General features: G+C 40.6%; 2 protein-coding genes across 2 annotated transcripts; both read left to right on the top strand.

Annotated features, from left to right (window-relative positions):
* The first annotated feature begins 2,999 nt into the window (after positions 1-2,999).
* Positions 3,000-5,741, top strand: lyve1b (lymphatic vessel endothelial hyaluronic receptor 1b). Its single transcript, XM_077710754.1, has 6 exons — positions 3,000-3,119; positions 3,786-3,948; positions 4,085-4,224; positions 4,666-4,959; positions 5,088-5,169; positions 5,309-5,741. Exons 1-6 carry the CDS (start codon positions 3,047-3,049, stop codon positions 5,517-5,519), a joined length of 963 nt encoding a protein of 320 aa, XP_077566880.1. The 5' UTR covers positions 3,000-3,046; the 3' UTR covers positions 5,520-5,741.
* Positions 5,742-5,922: 181 nt separating this feature from the next.
* On the top strand, positions 5,923-9,060 carry rlig1 (RNA 5'-phosphate and 3'-OH ligase 1). Its single transcript, XM_077709452.1, has 7 exons — positions 5,923-6,129; positions 6,727-6,844; positions 6,946-7,041; positions 7,175-7,291; positions 7,420-7,620; positions 7,975-8,144; positions 8,221-9,060. The coding sequence occupies exons 1-7, from the start codon at positions 6,040-6,042 to the stop codon at positions 8,407-8,409; spliced, it is 981 nt and encodes a 326-aa protein (XP_077565578.1). The 5' UTR covers positions 5,923-6,039; the 3' UTR covers positions 8,410-9,060.
* The last annotated feature ends 1,185 nt before the right edge of the window (positions 9,061-10,245 follow it).

Here is a 10,245-nt window from a genome sequence, read left to right on the forward strand (position 1 = left end):
TCTGGTGTGGTGGAGATGTAAACTGGGTCCTCATCCTGTCACGGGGCAAAAAAAAAATGAATAAAAATGACATATAGTTCTAGGATTTATGTTATGAAATTATTCATTAATTTTACCGTAAAACTTTTCATTGAGCCATCTTGATTTTTGAGAATTTTGACCCTCTGATCAGTCTCAGTCATGCACAGGAAGTACATCTTGATGTTAGCTTGACACTAAACAAGGAGTAGAAACCATTAGGCATCCAAATTGCTTGGTGTGATAAGTTAAAAAAAAACACATTCAAGGGATTGTTTCTCTTGGAAAACAGAACAGACACATTGTATTTAATCATCCATTGAGTTGTCCCTAGTCTTATTTTGTATTTGTTCTGTCAAAAAGCTTGTCACTTATTTCACCCGTGTACCAAATAGAAAAATCTCCATCCGCCCCTGCTCTTAAGTCAAGGTAAAAGTAAATATTTTTGTGTGAGGTGTCTGTCTCCTCACGCTTTTGTCCCGACGCATGGCCTTCATGTGTTCTTGTGCTCTAAAGGTGGTGTCCAGTTCCCCGTGCTTCTCCTTCCAGTCGCGAGACTCGTCCGCCCAATTCTGCCGCTCTCGCTCTGCCAAGCGTCGCCCGGCCTCAGCCTCATTGCGTCCACGCTCGGCCCGCTCACTCGCCTCCCGTGATGCATTGGCCTGACGTTGCCATTCCGCCACACTGGAGAAGGAACAAACACAAAAAAATGGTTGAACACTCTCAATTTCTAGATATGAGTTTGAATGGGTTTGTCTCATCAGTCAAAATGGATTGGACATCTAATACCATTTTTAAATAAAAAGTTAAAGGAAGGCCCTTGCAGGTTTTTGTTCCAACTGATCCATCACAGGCACTTTGACCAATGAGATTTCTGCAGAATACAATAAGCACCTGACTGCAATCCACTGATTGCAATTGTAGAATAACAGATTGGCGAAAGGGTGTCCACTTTTATGGGTTGGAATGAAACACATAGATGCTTAAGCTACACAGGTATTTTACTAGCCTCTCTCTGAGTTGGTGGTTGTCATCAGTGATCTTTCTCAACTTGAGACGAAGGGCATCTCGGTCTTTCTGCAGGTTCTCGTTCTCCCGCAGCAGGGCTTCCTTGTCTGCCGTCTCTCGCTTTACTTTCAGCTGGACTTCGAACAGGTTCTTCTCTGTCCGAACCAGAACTAGTTGTAGATCGGAGCGCTGAAAATAGAAAGATGAGGATTAAAAAATAACCCATTTAGTTCGAAATACTGAGTTTTGCCTAAAATTGAAAGCAAGTTGCATTCACATCTGTGCGTTTCACCTCCTTCTTAAGCTCTTCCACTCGTCCCGTCAGTCTCGTCCCTTGTTCTTGGGCATCCTCTGTTTCCCGCCGGCCGGCAATGATGCGGGCTTCGGCAAGGACTAAACCCTTATCGGCCTCTCCTCGCCGTGCCTCTGCCTCATCAACAGCCTGCGAACACAACGCCGCCCTCTCCTGGCTCAGGCACAAGCGCTGCTTGAGCTAGAAACATGAGTAGCATTCCTTGTCATCAATTGGAACAAATTAGTTGACTCCGACTCAGAGAGCACATTGACGTACATCTTTGACTTGCCCCCGCAGTTCCTGGTTGATGGTCCTTAAGTTACTCATGGCGAGCTCGTTCTCTGAGCGCATGGTGATCCTTTCCATGCGGATCTCATCCGAGAGGAACTTATTCTCCTTTCTAAGGTCTTCACACTCCTGAATATAAGAGTCGATTGCGACATTTTACCTTTATCCGAGTCGTCTGATTGGAAATGTATCAAGTATTAAGGTAGAAATGATGAAATACTGTACTGTAAAAACATGCTTATCGTCTTCTTACCTTCCTTTTGCGAACCAGCTCTCCCTGCAAGTGGTTTATGTGCAGGAAGGAGGCATTGGAGTTCAAACCGGCACTGACAGGCCTCACCACTCTCAGGGGCTTCCGTGTGGGTCTGGAAAGAAGTCGAACCCCGTCCTCCAGCTCGTTTGTCCCTTTCCCGAAGCGCACGACGCTCATGGTGAGAGATTTGCCCAAGCCGTCATCGGAGGAGCTGGGCGAACGCAGGTCCGTCAGGGATTTGGCTTGGAGCGACATTTTCTCCCCCTGACTGAGAGAGAATCCGCTTTTCACTCACTTTGACTCGGTCATCACCTGAACTTCATCCAATATTCAAATCCGGTAACAAGAGAACACTTGACACCAGAGTCCTTTAGCTGTCTTTGTCATAAAAACTTTAGCAACCTCCCTTACAATGTTTTAATTTGCTTTTTAACATTGCTACTAAAGGTGCAACAATGAATGCATTTTTAATGCATTTATTTGGCAATTAACTTGATTTTCTGTTGTAGTAATAGTATTATTAGTACTACTATTATAGTGATGTTTTATTTGCGACTGGCCATTTCAAATCAGTCAAATATTTTCAATGCATTGTAAGTACAACCTTTTTATGTCAGTCATTGTAAAATTATTATAATAAACCAAGTGTGTCAATTTTACAGTCACTTTTGCAATGTATCGTCATTTTTTTAACCTCATATCAGGACTGTATTGCCCAAATAATAGCTCTATTACTTTGACTTGAACTGTCTGATATATCCTTTGTGAGCAGAATGTGTTTTACGAGGCCTCCGGATGAACTTTCAAGTTAAGAGGAGACGAACAGCAGAAGCCCATTGTGACGGAAATTCCATTTTTTTTCTCCCACCTGGAATTCAGAGCTGACTTGGCAATAAAATCCTGGCTCAAAAAACAACTATGCCTTAAACAATTAGGGACTTAGTTAAATTATACAGTGGTGATGTTTCCATTGTGGAAACAAGTTTTGTAGATATTTGTTGTTGCTATGTTTGGCAACTACAAGAAGATAGATAACTCTGGTGGGTTTAGTGGTTATCTGGTCAACGGGCCATGCTGCAGAGTTGACCTTTACTTCCTGTTTCCTCCCATCGTCCATCGCGCTCATTCTGCTTTATTTTTTGACTGTCACATTGCATTTTGTCCTGGCACGTTAGATCATCAGGATGGTGGTTTTGACTGATTCCAACCTGTTGACTTCTTTGTTGACGTTGACGATCACCGCCTCACTCCTAAAAGGTAATATAATAGGATGAATATGAATGTGAAGATGCTTTCTTCATTAGGTACTAAGACTAATGAATCCTTTAGTTATCCATGAGGAGGTATCTTTTGTGTTTATGTTGGTGCGCATAACTTTAGCTACCGTGTTAGAATTTTAGGGGGAAAAAATCAATAAGGCTTACCTACCACTATTCTAACCTGTAGTTATTTAATTTTGTATCCCATGAAATATAAAAATTAATCTGTTTTGCTTGATTGTTTCTTGTAATTCTAATGATCTTGGTAATTCTCTGCGTTTTTAATTTATGAGCAAAACTGTAAATTAACCCTTGTTGCAATGAATTTGCCACAACAACTTCAATTGATTGTTTTATTGTTGTCAGTGGTTGTTGTCGTTTCAATGTTAGAACAACAGTAGAAATGATTTATGTTATGTTAGCAAGACAAATCTGGGAGATGCATCTGTGGGTCATGACTGACTGAAAGAAGAAAATCCCAGTCACAAGCCACTGAATTGAGACTCCTGAATAAATAAAGATAGTCTGAGAACTCAGACAGAATTAGGCAAAGCCTGCATGGGCTTCCTAACTAAAGAAACGGGCACCACAAGCCGACCTCCGATGTATTGGAAAAAGACGGCTGGACAGACCTAACGCGTGTGTAGTCGTCTTTCTTTCTCAGTCTCTGAAGGCCAGAGCGCCGCTGGGGTCTTCCTGCTCATGGAATACCAAAGTTACAACTTGAACTTCACTGCTGCGTCTACCGCATGCAAATCACGTCAAGCTACCATGGCGACCACCACCAATATGGAGGAGGCGCTGCGGCATGGACTGGAGACCTGCAAGTTAGTGAATTTTTGTGTGTTTTTAGACCACTTCTGTTGAATTTGTTTTTAGAAATGGCTCATCTGAGAGAACCAAATGTCACACTGACTATTTTAATGCCAACTTGTCATGTGGCGTTTTGCGCTGCCTTCCCAGATTTGGATGGGTGGCAGAACAGGTGGCCGTCGTCCCCAGAGTCACGGCGAATGCCAGGTGTGGAAATGGAAAAACGGGATTAGTCAAATGGTTTGCCAGCCCGGACACGACTTTTGGAGTCTTCTGCTTCTCTGCCACAGGTAGTATTGCTTTCAAATAAGGCCTTGTAGTAAAATGACCCCGTTACACATCAATATTTTTTAATATTTTTGAATTTTTAAGCATGTTTGCAAATGTTTAAAATACTTTTGTATAAGGACATGTTTGGTATTTCTTCAAATATCATTGGCCCAAAATGTTGTGATTATTTAAAATGGTTTACATTTATGTATTTTTCACCATGTCTTTATTTTTCATGTTTTTGTATTTATTGTAGCATTCCGATAATATTGCTGCCAAATATTTGTATTTTTTCTAATATTTTTATTGAATATTTTGGAAATTTTGTCTGTATATTTATACCTTCCCCCAATAATTGTCGAGTACATCCTAATAATAGTGATATATATATTTATATCCTACTTGCATGCATTTGTAGAATACTAAATTCCCAATGAAGCTTTTGACCTTTTCATCAACAGTCCTTCGAAATTACTCTGTGACCTCCTCAACTTTTTTCTCGACAACACCCACCGCAGCGCCACTCCCTTCCTCAACAACCACTTCACCAGCCACAACCAACAAAGTGCCCCTCCTTTGGACATTCATTTCAGCCCATACCTCCACTTCCTCTCCACCTCTCCCTCCTCATTCTTTCTATTCATCTTCCTCGGCCCATCCTTTTCCTTCTCACGTAGGAACATCATCATTGGCGTCTACCCCCACCCTGACTCATGCTGTTAATCAGCATAGACCCTCCAAGGCCCCTTTGAAAGGTACATCCCGGACGTGAATTTATCCTTTGCCACTTATTGACGTTCAATATTTTCTGAAACATTTTTGATTTGATATTTTAAAAGCAAAATACAAGCAGATAAACTCTGGCTACTGTTTTAATTCATAGCATTTTGGTCAGTGCTCATCGTCCTGGCTGTCGTCCTCATGGGGGTGATAGTGACCGGAGTATTGTGTTATTACTACAAACTGTAAGTGTCATATAAGATATAATACACCTTTCATTACGAAAAATGACATCAGTTTTAAAAATGTTTCAATAATAATAAAATAATTTTTAAAACACTTTTTATGCTGATGAAATACTATTGTTATTTTCTTTTGGGCCAGGAAAAATGAGCCCTTTAGGTCAAGGGCCCAACAGGGGGACGACGTGGAAGCCGAAATGTGGAAGCCCACTGACAGCCCGACAGATCTACATGATCAGCTTAAAGAAGACCATGGGGAAGAGGAAGAAGAGGAGCAAAGAGATGCAAAGTACTCCAGTGACATTATGCTGTGTGTGAACCCTCAATTTAGGGGTGGCAACACTATGTCATGAGGCCTCTTGCCTTTAATGGAAGCCAAATAATCAATCATATACATTATTAGTGAATGAATCTCTTGATGGCTGCTGTCCCAATTTCCTACAAAACATTTACATTTAGATTGCATATACGGTATATTCGTTAAATGTCAATTGGAGGTTAACAACTTCGCTGTGATGCTTTATGCAGACAACAATTCTAATGATGAACATTTGTTCTAATGTTTTTTTTAAAGAAATTTTGTTATGAATTAATACTTGGTACTTCTAATAGTATGTCTTTATATGGAAATAATTAAAATGAAAAAGAAAATTATGAGCACATATACATTGATGTCTAGGAAAGTATCCTTCCGTCCATCCAGTGGCGCACTTAACTATTAATAGCTTTGGGAGGATTCTTAAATGAATCGCAGAAGAAGAAACGGGTCACGTGTTCGGGTGTAAAATCAATACAACTGATCAACAATCCGTTGCACCTAATGCAAAATAGTCTTTTGCAATTATTTTTATATTTATTTAAAAATCTGGCAAAATGCGACGTCTCGGCTCGGTCCAGCAGAAGATCTCGTGTGTTTTTATGACGGAAGTCAAGGAAGAACCATCCAAAAAACGTGATCGCCAAGTGAGTGTGAAAGGCTGAACGCTTTGCTTTGACATGTGTGAAGGAACGACAGCTTAAGATAATGTGTCATCGTTTGTGAACGTTACTGCTGTCAAATATTAGCACCATTTTGTAATTATTGTCAACTGTATCGCTTGAATACTCGTCGATTTTCCATACTGTATGAGTGAAATCTACCATCACACTGCAGGTTTCCCCACATGGATACAGTTTGTTGACATGTGTGATCCCATCAGTCAATGACATCTTAATCTCTGATGATCATATGTCAATCTTTCTCATCGTGAAAATGAATTCACAAAAAGAGAGAGATTGCATGTGTGCATTACATATTGGGAATATTGGGCCAGATTTCTCACCCAACCATATGACATTTCACAATTTGATGTTCAGCTTTTAAATTTGCTTAAATATACAAATGCTGATTGAAACAGCATTTCTTTCAATGTTGCTTAAATCTGAGAATAATATACCATTGACAACTTCATACATGTATTCCCTATATTTGTACTGTGAATACACAGCTTTTCCGCGTAAAAGAAAATACCAATTATTGTCAATACATTATCATCATCATCCTGCTGTTGAATTTGGCAGCCATTTCATGTGGTCGCCACCACTATTTTGAACCCTGCCGTACTGGAAGCCGACATCAGCTCTGCGCTCGCCACAGAGAAACTAGATGGCACCTGCTGCTATGTTACACACTACAAAGGTGATCATTCCTGATGAAAACCTCAAAACAATGTACGTCTTTAACCTTTCTGGCAGTGGTCTCACAAAAACTGTTATTTTCTTACCTCCCACATAATTAAGGGAAGCCACATCTCTGGGCTCGGCTGGATAGGAAAGCCAACAAACAGGCAGAAAAGCGATTCAAGAAATATCAGTACTCTCACAGAAGCTCTAAAGGTAAAGTAGTATGATAAGGTAATCGATTTGTGAAGAGTTGTGTTCCAAAGCATTGTGATTAGGATGAAAGTTCACGTCATGATAGTTACCATCATAAAGTGGCTTACAAAATATTTGTGCTTTGCATTTCTAGATTTCACGTGGAACGTGGAGGAGGACTTTAAAGCAGTGCCTGACACTTGGATCCCGGCTCACCAAGTCAAACATCACAACGGTCTTCCCATCCCTGATGAACACGGACATATTCCAGGTCTGCTCACTTTTCAGGCAGTATAAATGGGTCTTCAGTTTGTCTGTGTGGATAAAGGCAAACTTTTAAAATGGTTTTAGGTTTCTTTTCTCAGAGATTTTACACAATGCTTTTAATGCACACATCAGGTTGGGTTCCAGTGGAGGATGGCAACAAACAGTATTGCTGGCACTCGTCTGTGGTGGATTACAGCACGGGAACTGCGCTGGTTCTCCGTCCCACTACCAACAATGACTACGACACGTTGGAAATTGCCGCTGTGCCATTGACAGATCTGCAGGAACAAACTCTAGAACTGATCGGGACCAACATCAATGGAAACGCCTATGGTAGTTGTTTATTTATGTTTCTCTGTGGAATTAAATTGTTTGAAGGTGGTCACTACATGTTGTGGTCTCCAGCTAGAGTGTATGTCAGTCTTCTATGGAGTTAAATTGAACATTTTTGCCTCATTAATATCCAATTTATGACCAACTATTCACTACCCGGCACCCTGTTCCATGTTTGATGATGTTTTTAAACCCTGTTTTCCACTCTAAAAATCCTTATGTAGTTAGAATTTTTTTGATAGCTAAAAATAAGCAAGGCTTTTCACCTTTAAAGCAACAAGTGGCTTCTGCTTTCTGGTAGTTAATGTGTAATTAAATTTTGGTAGTTACTGTTTTATAACCTCCTGTTGACAGGGTTAGGGTGCAAAAAGCAGCCTGTCCATCTGTTGGTGTCTCATGGGAGCATCTGCATCCAGAATATGCCACTAGTGGACTTCCAGCAGCTCTACTCGTGGTTCTCTAGTAACGACGAAGGCCTTGTGGAGGGTATCGTTTGGCACTGCGGCAATGGGTCACTCTTCAAGGTCAGGATCCAATCAGCTTTTATGTTACTCTGCACTTGTTCTTGCCCCATTTCAAATATGCTGATTCTCTCAACAGGTTCATCGCCACCACCTCGGCCTGGAATGGCCAGCTAAGGACACTCACCTAGGCAACAAGCCTGCCTTTGTCCGTGTGTGTGGGTCAGCAGTTGCGGCGGGGGACGGCAGCAAAAGTCTGTTGGCCTCATTTTCCCGCCTCAATGGACACTCTTTTAGCCGCCTGCGTGACATCCACTTTGACTCGTGAATTGAGGCCGCAGCATTGATAGCATTTTCCCTTTCCACTTGGCTTTGAGCAGCACTTGCATTTTGAGCCCACAAAAGGGGGAAAACTCCTAAAACCATGTCGTAGAAAACAGTTGCCAAGCTTCACAGGAAATACATTTCAGTCATTAATTAGAACTAAACATGTTGCCTCGGTGTAATATAAGTTCCTTTAATACAGCAAGCATGACTGGAATTCTGTATTTACATTTATGTATATAATTTATGGCACAGTTGCAAGCCAGTCATCAGGAGCATTAAGCTAAATGCAAGATCAATTTGATTATTTTAGATCATTTAAAAACAATGAAAGTTGTCTTGTGGGGCGACTGAATTTCTGAGGTTACTAAAATAGCTTCATTGTTAAAATCTATGTTTCCATCAAACGTAAGACCTGATACGAAACATGTTTGCCTCTATAGAAATGCCACTCATTCATTGTGGAATTCTTCTCATAAGACTATGTAATGGAAAATGTCATTCTGTCATTTCCATTCACCTTGGTGGAGCCCACCTATTATGTATACCAGTCTTAAAGATTGCCCTAGAAACTGATGCATGTTGTTGTTGTTTATAACGAAAATGCATTGAGGCAATTGCAAAATACATGACTAAATTGTACAAAAAAAGGGAACAACAGCTTCTGTTTATGTGATTATTGTGTCATTGCTGGCCTTAAACTAGCTGAAAGCCTCTACTGCACTTCACTCTGGTTATCATTCCAAACACTGCAGCCAACCAGACAAGTTTCTCTTGCCAAAATTGAGATTTATTGTCACTGCTAAATGATGATAAATGCTTTCAATCTGCAGATAGTTTAAACTCCCATTTGCAAGTTTTGGAGGAGTTATAAATCATCTCTCTTGAACGTCAACTTGGATGACGTTCTTTAGTCTGTCCAAGAAAATATATCTGATGGAAAAGTCGCTATCTTGAGACTTGGATGATGATGTTAAAGTCCACCATGCTGTTTTTACAAGTTACACAAACTTTTAGTAAATAATACAATGGAGACTTTCAAATGTAATATTTAATTGATTCCTAACCTATCACAGGCCACAACGGGCAAGAGGCGGGCTACATCCTGAACTGGTTGCTCGTCCATTGCAGGACATATGACATTTTTGCAGACACTTACCTATGGACAATTCCAAGTGTTCAATCAGCCTACCATGCATGTCAATTGGGAGGTGGAAGAATTCCCACCAAAACTAAGGAAGACGTGCCAACCACTCATCCACAATCCTGAGAAGTTCAAGAACAGATAGCAAAATACAGTCATTGTCATAATTCAGTCTATCAATCATTCCAAATCACTTTCTGAAGTTTCAGTCAACTGTGATGACAGCCGTTATCCACAAATGGCGTCCGCCACCTAGGCCTGAAAGTACCATCTAGTACAGCATCGGCAAACTACGGCCCACGGGCCACATACGGCCCATTAGGCTTTTTAATCCCAAGATGGCAACGTCACGCAGAAACCAGTGGCAGTAGCTATGTCCAACTCTTATTTGTTTTTCGTGTGTTACAGCCCTTCTATCTTTTTTTAAATGACATTTTAATATTTCTTAATACATTCCTTTTTACTTTACTTTGTACTTTCTACTTTAATGATGAGTGATGCGTATGTTAATACTTTTGTCCTATTTTTCTGTTTATGTTTCATATGTACTGTTAACGGATGCACTTTTTTATCTGTATCGTATCTTGTGCCGCCCCCATCTGTCAAATTTTTAAAGTCAATGTGGTCCCCGGGCCCAAAAGTTTGCTCAACGCTAATCTAATAGGTGGCACTGCCCATTAATCCCAGAATGGATGA

Source organism: Stigmatopora nigra, chromosome 2, assembly GCF_051989575.1.
Source record: "Stigmatopora nigra isolate UIUO_SnigA chromosome 2, RoL_Snig_1.1, whole genome shotgun sequence".
NCBI classification, from domain to species: Eukaryota; Metazoa; Chordata; class Actinopteri; order Syngnathiformes; family Syngnathidae; genus Stigmatopora; species Stigmatopora nigra.

Excerpts from the sequence above, each read along its gene's own strand:
- lyve1b (XM_077710754.1), top strand. The coding sequence starts at position 3,047 with ATGGTGGTTTTGACTGATTCCAACCTGTTGACTTCTTTGTTGACGTTG. Across the intron at positions 3,949-4,084 it reads CATGGACTGGAGACCTGCAA|ATTTGGATGGGTGGCAGAAC; the intron begins GTTAGTGAATTT and ends CTGCCTTCCCAG. Across the intron at positions 4,960-5,087 it reads CTCCAAGGCCCCTTTGAAAG|CATTTTGGTCAGTGCTCATC; the intron begins GTACATCCCGGA and ends TTTAATTCATAG.
- rlig1 (XM_077709452.1), top strand. The coding sequence starts at position 6,040 with ATGCGACGTCTCGGCTCGGTCCAGCAGAAGATCTCGTGTGTTTTTATG. Across the intron at positions 6,845-6,945 it reads CTATGTTACACACTACAAAG|GGAAGCCACATCTCTGGGCT; the intron begins GTGATCATTCCT and ends CACATAATTAAG. Across the intron at positions 7,621-7,974 it reads CATCAATGGAAACGCCTATG|GGTTAGGGTGCAAAAAGCAG; the intron begins GTAGTTGTTTAT and ends TCCTGTTGACAG.